This window comes from Myotis myotis, unplaced genomic scaffold (assembly GCF_014108235.1).
Source record: "Myotis myotis isolate mMyoMyo1 unplaced genomic scaffold, mMyoMyo1.p scaffold_m19_p_2, whole genome shotgun sequence".
Classification (NCBI taxonomy): domain Eukaryota; kingdom Metazoa; phylum Chordata; class Mammalia; order Chiroptera; family Vespertilionidae; genus Myotis; species Myotis myotis.
The window spans coordinates 196,789,834-196,804,234 of NW_023416324.1; the positions used below are offsets into that span (position 1 = coordinate 196,789,834).

The 14,401-nt window shown below is 41.2% G+C and overlaps 1 protein-coding gene across 1 annotated transcript in view; it reads left to right on the forward strand.

The window, feature by feature from the left end:
• PLCH1 (phospholipase C eta 1) overlaps positions 1-14,401 on the forward strand; it is a 195,748-nt gene that overhangs the window by 120,000 nt on the left and 61,347 nt on the right. The window contains exons 3-4 of the mRNA XM_036351235.1: positions 8,845-8,991; positions 11,078-11,321. Of these exons, the coding sequence (XP_036207128.1) occupies positions 8,845-8,991; positions 11,078-11,321 (391 nt within the window). The remainder of the gene's footprint in view (positions 1-8,844; positions 8,992-11,077; positions 11,322-14,401) is intronic.

Consider the following 14,401-nt stretch of genomic DNA (forward strand, 5'->3'; position numbering starts at 1 on the left):
TTACTGCTAACCAATTAGTTTCTAAAACCTTTTCAAATAATCTTATCTTTGCCATGGGAGTGATTTAAGCAGTGGCATAAAAAAACAGTGATCTCTACATTGTTTGCTCTGCACTGGGAAGAATCTTGACTTAATAAGAGTGGAGTTTTCCCTGGTTGTTTGGAAACACATTTATTCATAAGCTGATATTACTTGACTTTAAAGCCCGACTATTGGTGAGGGAGAGCTTTTCAGGTGAAGCCATTTCCTTTGAAGAACAGTTATATTTTATATAAACGTCATCCAAAACATTCATGTCCAGATGCAAATCAGGTTTTTTTTTTTTCTTTTAAGTTATTCTTAAAGGCTTTTGGATGAACAGGAATTTTGCCTTCCTGAAAGATAAAACATTAATGGGATGCAGGTCAGTTGTTTTATGGACTCAGAACTCGGGGGAAAATGCAATTTTAGGTTGAGGGAATAACCAGAACTGCCTTTTGCTCCCAGCTCTCTGGCCCTGAGCCTGTGGGCCGACCCCTCCCGCTGCACTGCCCTCAGCAAGGTATCTTATATTCATTGTGTACCAGGCCTCGATTCTGTTTCTGGTCTGTGCTGAGAATTACACATGCCCTTTACTTCTCTGGTGATTTTAGGAACTCTCCCTTCTCTTCCTCTGAGAGAAACATTACCTGTATCATTTGACACCTTTTTCCACTGGAAATGAAATTGTTTTCAGAAACTAATTTCTTTCAGTCACTCAGATTTACTCTGATCGGTGGAAGCTGGCAAGAAAATCAATGCACATTTTTTCATGAACCGTTTTGCTGAAAAGACACTCCTGCAGATGATGTGCACGTTTGTTTTGCCTGCTAATAAACAGTTTGGTGATAGGTGTGTTCACAAGAAAGTGCAAGTGATATTCTTGTGTGGCCTAACGCAGGCATGGCTGTAGCCCTATATTGCAGCCCAGTCTTCAGGTGACCTTTCCAGCAGAGAAGGAGCAGGGTACCAGCTGTGCTTATTACTGTTGGAGATGATTTTGCATCTTGGCTTTTTAAAGCATAGAGCTAGGGTGATGGAACTGTTCTAAAATTAGATCACCACATAACTGTAAATACACTAAAGCTATTGAACTGTACATTTAAGACAGGTCAATGTTAGTGTATATAACGTATACCTTAAGCTGCTATAAAAATCAGCATTGGATCGCATGTTTGGCATTCCTAACAGACTGTGACTATCTCTGCTTCAAACATGGCTGAAAGAATTAAACCTCTTGATATCATATATACATAGTGGAAATCTCTCCCCAAAGGATACATACTTTGTATTAGGATACTTCATATCACAAATACATACATATATATATATATATATGTTAGAGGCCCAATGCACAAAATTCATGCAAGGTGCTTGGCCCCCACTGCTGCCAACGCCGGGGGCCTCTGCTTCCTCTGCCTGGGCCTCCTCTGCCCCGGCCCCCGCCTGCCTCATCTTCATCCGAAAGGACGTCTGGTCTAATTAGCATATTATGCTTTTATTATTATAGATATATACACACACACAGACACATGCTTTTATTATAATAGATACACACACACACTCTAGAGGCCCGGTGCATGAAATTCGTGCATGGGGGGAGGGATGGTGGTCCCTCAGCCCAGCTTGCACCCTCTCCAATCCAGGACATCCCTCTCACAATCCAGGACCACTGGCTCCTAACCACTCACCTGCCTGCCTGCCTAATGCCCCCAACTGCCCTCCACTGCTGGCCTGGTCACTCCCAATAACCCTCCCCTGCCAGGCTGATCACACCTAACTGCCTCTGCCTCAGCCCCCACCATCATGGCTTTGTCCAGAAGGAAGTTGGATGTCCAGAAGATGGCCTGTTGACCTGGTCTAATTAGCATATTCCCCTTTTATTAGTAAAGATAGATTATGTAGGAAAGGATTGCTTAAATGAGGGGGGGGGGACTTTTTCAGCAGGAGGAGATGCTCTTGGCAGACAGAAATACATAACGTCTATATCTGTACTGATACCCCCACCACCATGGCTGTTGGAAGAAAGTTGGATGTCTGGAAGATGGCCGGTCGACCCGGTCTAATTATCGTATTACCCTTTTATTAGTATAGATTTACAGTATTTTCTACTTGAAGGATTTGTTGAACTGATAGCCCCTAAGGAAATTTACTTATTTTAAACTGTAGAAAAATGATTGATTTACTCCTGATAGGGAGTTGAATTCTAAAGGACTTTGCAGACCACTTTGTTAGCCCTTTCATTTTACAGATGAGACTCTGTTAAGTTTTAAACTCTAATTATGTAATAAAGTTAGAATATAGCTCTCTACTCATCTCTTCTGCTCTTTAAATATTTATACTATACTATAAGGCAGCCATTAAAATGATAATTATTAAGACTGTGTAGAAACATGGAAAACTTTATAATGCAAATGAAATAAAGCAGAGGGCCAAATGGCTAAAGTATCATGATTGCAACCAGTGTGTCAAATTGTGTACCTATTAAGATCTGGACCATAATAGACCAAAACAATATGTGTATTATGTGATGGGTTGATGGGCATTTCTCCCTTTATATTCTTGAATGTTGCTGCATTGTATTCACATAATGTGTTTTCTAAAAATATTAAGGCTATCATAGGGAGAATGACGTGGGCTCAAAGGGATTATGCAGGTGTTGGTAGCTGCCTGAATTTATAGCCCACATTTGCAGACTTTCCCCAGACACTTTCCAGCACTGGAAATGGTGTGATGAGGGTATTCCATTCTAAGCCACTGGGACTCTGTCCTTGTTGACCTGCTTCTGGAACTCCTTCTTTGTTCCCTTGTTTCTCATCCCATTTAATGGAATTGACCGACCCAGAATGGTTGGAGAATGACTTTTAAGGCGGGTAGTAACCCCTGTTAATTCCTCTACTGAAGGCAGAGCAAGAAGAAATTGGCTTATGCTGACACAAGTGATTTAGAGGACTCTGGAAGAATATTTTGTCTCCAACATTGGTGATCATTACCTACTGGGATGAATTACAAGGGATGATTTGAGGGTTTTCTTTCTCTGGTTAACCGGACAACTCAATGGACTGTTTGAGGCAGGGAGAAGTGGGCTAGAATGACTCTCAGGACTCCACTGGACTTGATTTTTCAATTTGACTCTAACCAAATGGCTTTTCTGTGTGACAGGGAAAGATCATGGAGAAAGTGGAAAGCAGCTCCATAAACAATTTAGGCAGCATATTGTTTCAAAGCCTAGCTCGCAAGGACATTTTGATCATGTATGCTTGCCCACTCTACTGGATGGTGCTAGAGTCTAGGCCAGCCATGGGCAAACTACGACCTGCGGGCCGGATCCAGCCCGTTTGAAATGAATAAAACTAAAAAAAAAAAAAAGACCGTACCCTTTTATGTAATGATGTTTACTTTGAATTTATATTAGTTCACACAAATACTCCATCCATGCTTTTGTTCCGGCCCTCCGGTCCAGTTTAAGAACCCATTGTGGCCCTCGAGTCAAAAAGTTTGCCCACCCCTGGTCTAAGCCCACGGCTGAGTTGGTGGAATAAATGTGAAGCTAGTGAATATTTACAGTAATATATTGTGTAAACATACTCCCTCTCTAAGGGATTGTATCCCATTTTCTAAAATGTTTTGTTTCTCTGGATGGTATTTGCTAAGTGGTAGGTGGTATTTATTAGCTCAAGTAACTGATTATTTGTTTATATCACTGTGTTTTTCCTGTTAAATTGTCGAGATATTGTAGCCATAGCAATTCCATTTCAGGGAAGAGAAATGGTACTGTGGAAAGGAAGGGGAGCGAAAGGCAGTGTGAGCAAAGCAGAGGGACTGTCAGGTATGTGGACGGTCTATGGATGTATAGTCCTTGCTTTATAGATCTGTGATTGCCGGGGTCCAACCCCAGCAGGTCCAGGGGTCCCCAAAGGTGTGGACGGAGTCGGCGAAGAAGGAATGACGCGGAGACAGCGTTCAGTTGATCAGCAGCCTTGCCAGGATCTCCAGCCAGGATCTCCAGCCAAGTTCTGGTCTGGATCTCCAGAGAGGTTCTGCTTAGGATCTCTAGCCAGGTTCTGTGTCCATGTTCTCTTGCTAGGTTCTCCAGCCAGGTTCTCCAGGTTCTCCAGCCAGGTTCTGTATCCATGTTCCCTCGCTAGGTTCTCCAGCCAGGTTCTGTGTCCATGTTCTCTTGCTAGGTTCTCCAGGTTCTCCAGCCAGGTTCAGTTACCAGGTTCTAGTCAGGTTCTCTTGCCAATTTCTGTAGTCAGGTTCAGTCCAGGATCTTTTGCCATGTTCTCTCGCTAGGTTCTGTCTCTAGGTTCTGAGGCCAGTTTCTGTCCAGGAACTTTTGCCATGTTCTCTCCAGCGAAGTTCTTCTGTCTCTAGAGAACGTTCTGTGTAGGTTCTGTGCCTAGGTTCCGTCTCTCTTGGTTCCGTATACTAAGTTCTGTCTCTTGCTGTCTTGTTACATCTGTATTTATACCAGTTGATTCAATCCTATCAATCTCTATTACAAAGGTTAGGGCGTTTCTTATCTTCATTCCAGGGAGTAAAGATTATGTAGCTTAAGCACGATTGTTCGTAGTTAAAGTGATTAATTACCCGCCTGGCACTTAGTTAAGAGGTTTTATTCCCTCCCTAACTTCAGGGGAAAATCCCTACCTGGGGAAACAACCTTTCTCAGAGAGGAGACCTTGGTTAAAACACATAGTGCCAAGAAGGTGAGCAAACATATTAAGAACAATATGCCATATATGCCAGGTCCCTTGAAAACAGCAAGGATGGACCGGCTCCCGGCATGTGATGGTTCAGTTACTTCAACTTCTTTACTCTGGCTTAAACAATTTATTTTATTCTCTCTCCCCAAAGACATACATTCCTAAATTATGTCTTTTATCCTGTCACTCCTTTGTTCAGAAATATCTAGTGAGTCTCTCATTCCCAATGGATTAAAATGTTATTCCAGCACCTCTGACTCTCTACAGTCCAGTTTTATCCGGCGCATGGATTGATATATCCTGTCAATGCCCTTTGAGTCACTCTTCCAAAGATGGAGGCCCGTCTTTCCCTACCCTTTGATCATACCTCTCCTCTTTCCTGCCCCCAAGTCTTCACTGATTCTGTTTTATTACCATACTTCTCCCCATTCCAGCTCACTGTAGACTCCTTTTTCTATAGACCCCCATAGTATTTCTGTCTTTACTTCTGACTGGCATTTATTTTAAAAATATTTCAATAATAAAACCATAATAATAACTACCATTAATAGTGTTTATGATATGCCAGGTACCATTTTCAGTACTCCACTTGAATGAACTCATTCAATTAACAGCAACTCAAGAGGTAAATAATATTATCCCCTGTTTTATAGATAAGCAAGTGGAGACACAGAGGGATTAAAAATCTTGCCCAGCATCATACAGCTACTACGTGGCAGACCTGGAGTTCTACCCCAGGCTGTCTAGATCCAAACTTGGTGTTCTTAACCACAGCTCTGAACTACCATAATAGTCTCGTTAGATGCTTCATTCTCTTAAAATTCCACCTCTTTAAGGTGAAGAGAAGTCTTCGTGCTTTTTGCTTTCCCTCATTACAAAGCCCTGTTCCTAGAACAAGGAGTTGCTCTGTGAACATCTGTTTATTGACATTCTAATAGAGTTTTTTGGGTGTTTTGGCTTGGTTAGTTTGATTTGATTTTATCTTGATATGATGACATACTCTCTTCTGTTCTCCCTTTAATTACTGGTATGAGATGGTTAATGTGACTGTCAAGAATTGAAATTCGTGGCTCTCATTACCTAACTGAATGGTGCTCAGTGGTGGGTAAATTTACTAGAGTGAAACTAAATCTTAAATTTTGTTCTGTGCTTCAAAGTAAACATTTTAAGAAGCATTATTTTCATTACTTGGGTATTTGATATGTCAGGTAAGGTGAGTAAAAGCAAGCTACATTTCCCTTCCCTTGTAATATCAGTTCTTAAAATCGTACTTAACTTTATGCTATTCTCCCTTAATTTTGGGGGTGAAGAAAGGTTCTTCATGGAGGATATAGTGAATGTTGGTTATAGGCCCTGTAATGAGTACCTTGCACATGCAATGTTAAGCTTTGGGGTCAAATTATCTTTCTTAGTAAAGATAAGATACTCAGCCAGCAAAGCTGAAGTCTAAAATGTTGTTAAAGTTTATTTACTGTGTTTCTTTGATCTCTTTCTAACATCGTACTGTTTGTGGGTACTCAGCTAGATGCTTCTAGTGCTCTAAGGGTTATATATGTGCCTGTGTATTTGTTGATGAAGTAAAAGCTGTTTCTGGCTGATACGATAAAAGAACATTTGGAGGAGTATTGCATAGTTGCAGAATCAAGGGGAAAGTGGAATAATTTGTCACCCTCAGGAAGAATAACTCTGACAACTGTGGCATGTTGGAGTGGCCAACCAGGAGCATCTCTTAAGTCTTGGCCACTGCAACGGCTCAGTGCTGTTTTTATTCAGTGCTCTGCTCCCATGGAGGGAGACAGATTTGTTGGAAGCTTAAGTCAGGTGCACATGTCTTAGTTGGGTGATTGACAGGCCACCAAAGGCACATGAAATGGGAAAAGAGTATTTCCAGTTACCAGTGACGGGGAAACAGGCAACACCAATGGCCTCTTCTTACAAGGTTCATCTCAAAGCAGAGAGAATTAAATGATAGCTTTCACTAGTACAAGACGCTATTTGGATATTACCAGAATTCAATCACCAAGTTATTCTCTATTTGGAAAATCCTTGCAGTTTAATTCATCAACACATCTTTTATGTCTAGATCCTTATTTCCCTCTCTTATACACCAGGCCCCTTCTTTTAGGATAAGCCTTCCTTTTAGTTCAACAAGGGTTTTCTTTAGAGGAGCTGTCACTAGATTCTATCTCTGGAAGTTAGCAACTTTCAGTTTAGCCTCATAAAATCCTAGAGGTAGAATCAGAACTTGACAGGTTAATTAGCTTGCTCAAGCTGAGATAGAAGTATTATTGAGCATATTGGTTAAAATTCTCTGTGTTGCAGGTGCCAGAAAACTCAAATTGAAGCTATTTGAGCAGAAACCAAATAGTTCAGGGATAGGTCTCCAGTTTCACGAGGGGCTTGATACAGGGCTCAAATAGCAGGACCTCGGCATTTTTCTCCCTTCCTGTTTATCAGCTCAGCTTTGGGTTCTGTTTCAAGCAGACTTGCTTTTCATGGATCCCAGATGGAAGATGGAAGCCCTGGGTTGCAAAATTTAGGTATAGAGGGGTTAAAATCCATTTTTTCCAGAAGTCCCAGTTGTCTTAGATTCAATCACATGCCCATTTCTGAACCAATTACTGTAACCACAGTGATGAGATACCCTGGAGCTGAAGGGTAGATCAATTTTAAACAGTCCATATGACTGAAAATGGAGGGAAAAATGAATGACTTAAAGAATAACCAGAAAGTTTTTGGCAGGAAAGGAAGAGGGTTATGATGCTGGGAAGTAAAAAAAAAAAAGTTAGGTTCAATTGTAAAAACTTGATTTTTTAAATTATATTTAAAATGATATTTATTTAGTTATTTGAAAACATACATAAATATAATAATACTAGTGCCCTGGTGCATGGATTCATGCACATAGAAAGGAAATTAATTAGAAGGTGGCCGGTGGTGTGGGACTGGGTGAGACAGGTGGGACATGCCCTGGAGCCAACCTCCCGCAGTCCCTCCCTGGCTGGCCACACCCAGGCGGTGCAGCTTGAGGCTTTCTCTGAGTGAGTGGGGTCCCTCCGGCAGGTGGGGTCCCTCAGCCTGGCCTACGAAGATTGGGCCAAAACCAGCTCTCCAACATTCCCTGAGGGGTCCTGAATTGCGAGAGGGCGGTCCTCAGGTGTTGCACCCTGGAATCGGCTCCCTTCTCTCTGGTTCTGGGTGCGTCACCTGAGAACCACAGCTGCCAAGTCACTGCAGCTCAGCAGCTCCTGCATTGAGCATCTGCCCCCTGATGGTCATTGTGTATCATAGCTACCGGCCAGTCAGCTGGTCACTTAGGCATATATATATATATATATATATACACATACACACACACACACACACTAGAGGCCCGGTGCATGAATTCGTGCACATGTGGGGTCCCTCAGCCTAGCCAGTGATGGGGGCCAATTGGGGCTGGCTGTGGGGAGGGACCATGGGAGGTTGGCCAGCTACAGGAGGTTGGCTGTGGGAGTGCACTGACCACCAGGGAGCAGCTCCTGCATTGAGTGTCTGCCCCCTGGTGGTCAGTGTGTCATCATAGCAACCAGTCGACTGGTCATTCAGTCGACCAGTCATAATGGTCGCTTAGGCTTTTATATATATATAGATATAGATGAACCCATATGTAGCCATCATACAATTCAGCATTGTTGAAACATTTTGCCAATTATGTTTCTGTTGATTGCCTTTTAAGGCATTATCATAAGATGCTTTTACAGCTGGCTATGTAAGAACTTAGAAGATCTAACATGAAATCTGAGACCTTGCTTTATGAATATAGATCCAAGTATCAAATGGTCATCAGTCTCACACCAAAAAACAGTGAGTTACCCCCTTGAACAAAAGATGACTTTGTGCAGCACTAATGCATTGTATACCTGGAAGTACAATTTTATTTCAGTAAGTATGGTTTTTTTCCTGGCTTAAGCCTGATAAATTGCTTAACAACTCTTTCTAGAGTATCTGTAGCAAATTTGTCTTCTGGTCCTGGATGTCTTTAGGGGTGAATCAGGTTTTATTTGACAGTGAAGTTTCTGAACACCAGTACTCACGTGCATTGTCTGAGAGCTGAATGTGCTTTGATCTCTTGCAGTTGAAAGATGCATGAGTGTAATGCAGTCCGGGACACAGATGATCAAACTGAAGCGTGGGACCAAAGGGCTCGTCCGGCTCTTTTACCTGGATGAGCACCGGACCCGCCTCCGATGGAGACCCTCCAGGAAGAGTGAGAAGGCAAAAAGTAAGATCCATCTCTGAATTTTTTGTGTGTCCTGACACAGTTATATGTGGGTTATATTGGGTGGCTTCTGTGGAAGCTTCAGACCTCTGGACCATCAATATTTTTTGCAAGTTTTGGGCTCAGCTGTTAACGGATGTGGAGAGGCAGAATAAGTTATAACCATTTTTGCTTTTTAAATTATTTGGGGAATTTAAATCCATAAAAGTTTTCTTGTTCATGAATTCTATAAATGTTAATATTCCCCTGTGTTGAGACATTATACACACACACACACACACACACACACACACACACACACACGCATGTATATGTATATATATTTTACTTGGCATATGAGATTTTATAGCCTGAGGTCTTTCATTTTCCTATGAAAGTTTATGGGTATCATAAATCCAAAGGATGTTATGAATATAGATCCGTTAAAGTGTTTTGCCATTTTCTGAGCACAGTTGACTGGTTAATAAGTTAAGAAAATTGTTTTAATGAAATCAAGTAAAATAGCTTTGATCTGACTCCTCGTTAAGGCCTGTCTCTCACACCTTCTATTCAGCACCAAGTCCCGTGGTCTCCTGTAATGCCTCTCTCATCTGCTCCTTCCATCCTCTTGTCACACGAACCTTTTCCAGGGTCTCATCACCTTTCTGGTGGCCTATTGTGAAGTCTCCTAACCAATTTCCATTTTGCTAGTTTTTTCTGCTTTGATCAGTTCTGATGCTTTCCCCTTCAAGTAGCAGAAGACCTGGACCAAATTAGGCTTACACGACAAACAAATTTATTATCTCACATGACATTATCTCACCAGAGGTTGGCAGGCCCCAGGTATTGGGTACTGAGTCTCTAGTTCTGTTTTGAGTACTCTTGGCTCTGTCCCTGGTGTGTTGGCTTTGTAACCAAGGGTTCAGCTGTTCTGGGCCTCACAACCTGATATAACAGTGAAGAGGCAGAAAGGAACCTTCTCTTCTTTTACTTCCTTTTTAGAAGAGAAGAACCTCTTTCTAGACCTTTCACTCATGACACATTGCCCCAGTCTCCTTGGTTACAGCCGGGGTGCATTCCCACACCTAAATCAATAATAAGTAAATCAGTAAGAAATATGAATGGGGACACCCCAATGGCTGAGCCCCACCAGAATTTGCCCTGGGGCTGGGCACATACTCATTTTCCTGAATCATGTAGGGACCGTGAGAATACCAGAAGAAAGTTGGGATTCTGCTATTCAGGCAGAGGGGAGAAGAGGTTGGTGTTTGTGGGCAATCAACAGGATATGCAACTCTTCTGATTTATGCTTATCTATAAAGAAGCAAATAAAACATATCGTTTTAGTTTAAAGTACATAATATTCCCTGTATTGCTTCTCTGATACAAATGTTTGGTGCTGTCCCACTGCATAAATAGTGCTAATCTCTCGTTTATTGTTCTAGGCTCTGCACAATCTAGCCTCTCACTACCCCTCCAACCTTTACTCCTGGATTCCCCTCTTGAGCTTTGCAGTCCAGCATGAACGGCCTGCCCAGCATCCCTGGGGTGGGCCTTATGCTTCTGCATCTTTATGCCTCTTTCCCTGGGATGCCACCATGTTCTTTTCCATCTCTCTCAGCCCTGCTCTACTTCTCCTAATAGCACCCTTACTATAAATGCCAATCACTTTTAACTGTGCTATTTGGTTACCACTAATTTTTTTATCTTCTCATACATATTTAAAACACCGAAGTTGGCTCTAGGTCTTTGTATGTTTTCCCTGCATAAATATGTGAACTGAAAATTTGACATATTTATTAGGTCCCTCTTCTACCAGTCTTCTTGCCCTACTGGGCATATCTATCATTTTATCATAAATTTCAACCCATCCAGGCTCAGTACCTGGGAGGGCATTGTCTAGTCTGCCCAGGAAGGTAAAGTCTCATGTAGAGAAGGTTCCTAGCAGTAAGTGACAGGGCTTGTATTTCACATTTAGACGTAAAAACCCCAACTCACGGACCATGACCTTGTTCATGCTTACTTTTAAAAATTTAAAATGATTTTGCTTTTCCTTTTTTTTAGTCTGTATCCATATCCTCACCTGTCATGTATTTCACTTGCCTCACAGTACTTATTGACTCCATTTACAAAGTCACCGAGGGTCGGCAGTCTGAAATATTCCACAGACAAGCTGAGGGGAACTTTGACCCCAGCTGCTGCTTTACCATCTACCATGGTAACCACATGGAGTCCCTGGACCTCATCACCTCCAACCCCGAGGAGGCCCGCACCTGGATCACAGGCCTCAAGTACCTGATGGCCGGCATCAGTGATGAAGATTCCCTTGCCAAAAGGCAAAGGACTCATGACCAGTATCCTTCCTAAAACGTTATTTTTGAGTTCTGTGTGGAATGGTGGTGGTGGTGGTGGTGGTGGTGGTGGTGGTGGTGGTGGTGTGTGTGTGTGTCTAAGTCAGGGGTGGGCAAACTTTTTGACTCGAGGGCCACAATGGGTTCTTAAACTGGACCGGAGGGCCGGAACAAAAACATGGATGGAGTGTTTGTGTGAACTAATATAAATTCAAAGTAAACATCATTACATAAAAGGGTACGGTCTTTTTTTTTTTTTTTTTTAGTTTTATTCATTTCAAACGGGCCGGATCCGGCCTGCAGGCCGTAGTTTGCCCACGGCTGGTCTAAGTGATGGTCAGTCTATGCTTATTTTCCCCCAATTTTTTCTTTCTTTACCCCAGCCCTCACTATTCCCTCCTCACTCTCACACGAATGTGTGAAACACATAAAAACAAGCGTATATAAAGCCAGAAGCAGACTTCTTCAGAAGAGACTGAATTTAGCTCTGAGAAATATCCAAAATGAAGTTTCCCCAGAGAGATGAGATAACCAGGAAAGCATTTATTCGTATTAGAGAAAAAACCCTGCTTTGTTATAGCCAGTTTAGTTTAACAAATATTTTTTGAGTTCCAATTATGTACCCAGGACTTAGGTCCTTTCTACTTTCCCTCTCTCTTAGTACAGTTTGGAAACAGAACTGATTGATGCTCCAGGGGAACTTACATTTTACTTAACATTTATCCTCTGTAAATTGCTTGAGAGATGGGAGGCCGAGTTTCATTATTGGTTAAACCCATTCTTGTGGTTCTGCAGTGCTAACAAGTTAAATGATTGATGTACTTGGTCTGAAAGGCATCTCTCCTGCTGGGATCGAGCTGGTGGTTCTGGCCTCAGTTTTCTTAGCTGTGAAGTGAGGGTATGAGACTGCTTTTTTGTTCCTTCTGCACATTTTGAATGGCCTTAGAGTACATGTGCCTCCTGTCCATGTGTAGGGAGTAGTACCACTTCCTATCATTGGAATATGCGCCTTAATTTTTTGCCAAGAGTGGTGATAAATTTATATTATTCTGGCTGTAATCCCTCACCTGGGGTATTGTTGGAGGAGAGGGGAAATACTCAGCCCAGAAAAGAGTTTTGACAGTGTGAATTCCTTAGCTGATGAGCTTTCATCAGTATTCTCAGCATGAAGATAAATGCAACTGGGATTCATAAGAGAACAAACATAGGAACAAAATACAAACATAGGAACAAATTTTGGTGCTTTATTCTGTTAGTTTCCTTCTTAACTTCCTAACCTTTGGGAAAAACAAAAATACTGAACCAGTAAGAATGCTTTTTGGTGCAAGTGACGCAACCATACTAATATTGTTTAAGGCAATATTTATTAAACAATAAGGAATATTTATTTTTCATGAACAAGAGCTCTGAAATGGGGCAGTTCCAGGGTTGGTTAATCAGTGGCCCAGAGATGTCACAGAGACCTAGGTTCTGCCATCTTCAGTGTGTTGACTTCCTTTTGTTAATTATATTTTTAATTTTTTGAGGACCTGCCACACTGGTTTCCACAGCAGCTGTATCATTTTACATTCCCACCAACAGTGCACAAGGGTTCCAATTTCTCCACATCTGCACCACACTTGTTTTCTGTTCTTTTGATAGTAGTCATTCTAATGAATGTGAGGTGGTAGTTTTTTAAAAATATATATTTTTATTGATTTCAGAGAGGAAGGGAGAGGGAGAGATAGAACATCAATGATGAGAGAGAATCATTGATTGGCTGCCTCCTGCACGCCCCCCTCTGGGGATCGAGCCCCACAACCAGGCATATGCCCTTGACCCGAATCGAACTCGGGATCCTTCAGTCCGCAGGCTGATGCTTTAGTCACCGAGCCAAACCAGCCAGGGCTTTTAATTGCATTTTCCTAATGTTGGTGATGTTGGGCATCTTTTCATGTGCTTGTTGGCCATTCATATAACTTATTTGGAGAAATGGCTACTCAAGTCCTGTGCCCAGTTTTGAAGCATTTTTTTGTTTGGTCATTAAGTTTTAGAAATTCTCTACATTGTTTGGATATGAATCCCTTATCAGATATATAATTTTAAAATATTTGCTTTCATTCTGTGAGTTGCCTTTATTCTGTTGACAGTGTCATTTGATGCATACAATTTTTAAATTTTCATGAAGTTCCATTTGTTACCTGTACCTTTGGTGTCCTATATAAGAAATCATCATCAAATCCATTGTTATGAAGCTTTTGTTCTTTCACCCCTAATTTACATAGAAAGTCCTTTTTCCCCCCATCTTTTTATTTTCAACCTGTTTGTGTCTCTGGATCTCAAGTGCATCTCTTAAGACAACATATAGTTGGGTTATGTGTTTTTACCAATGCCAATCTCTGACTTTTGACCAAAAAGTTTAGTCCATTTATATTTGAAGTAATTACTGATAAGAAGGGAGTTCTGTAATTGTGCTATTTCTTATCTGTATGCCTTATGGCTGTTTTTGTCCCTCATTTTCTGCATTCCTGTCTTCTTTTGTGTTTAGCTGACTTTTTTTTCAGTGTAATATATAAGTCATTTCTCATTTTCTTTTGCTTATATTCTTTGGGTATTTTTGTGTGTGATTACCATGGGGATTACTTTTAACATTTTAAAGCTACAATACTCTAAATAGAATTTATACCAGCTTAGGCAATAGTTCTTCAACCTGACTTGTTTGTCCATGTTTACTAGCAGTAGAAAGTTTCCATATTTGAATTAACCAGTTGATAACTGAGTGATTTCATATTCTGAAAATATGCTACCTGGAAAGCACATGTACCCAAGAACTGTACAGAACAGTTAAAAAATTCAGAAGCAGTTAATAGTTGTTTAAATGAGGAGAGAAAAGGAAAGAGGAAATTAATGAATGATAAAAAGGAAGCTGATGTCAAAAATAGGGAACATTATTTGAGTTTGGGAACCATTCTCATATGGTTTTGTCATAATTTGATAGGGTTTTAGATAATGTCTTAATAATAGTATGACATCCTTAATTGGACTCACATTTAATTACATTAATTGAGGGAACAGATTTGGAATGTTCATGATTATTACATTTC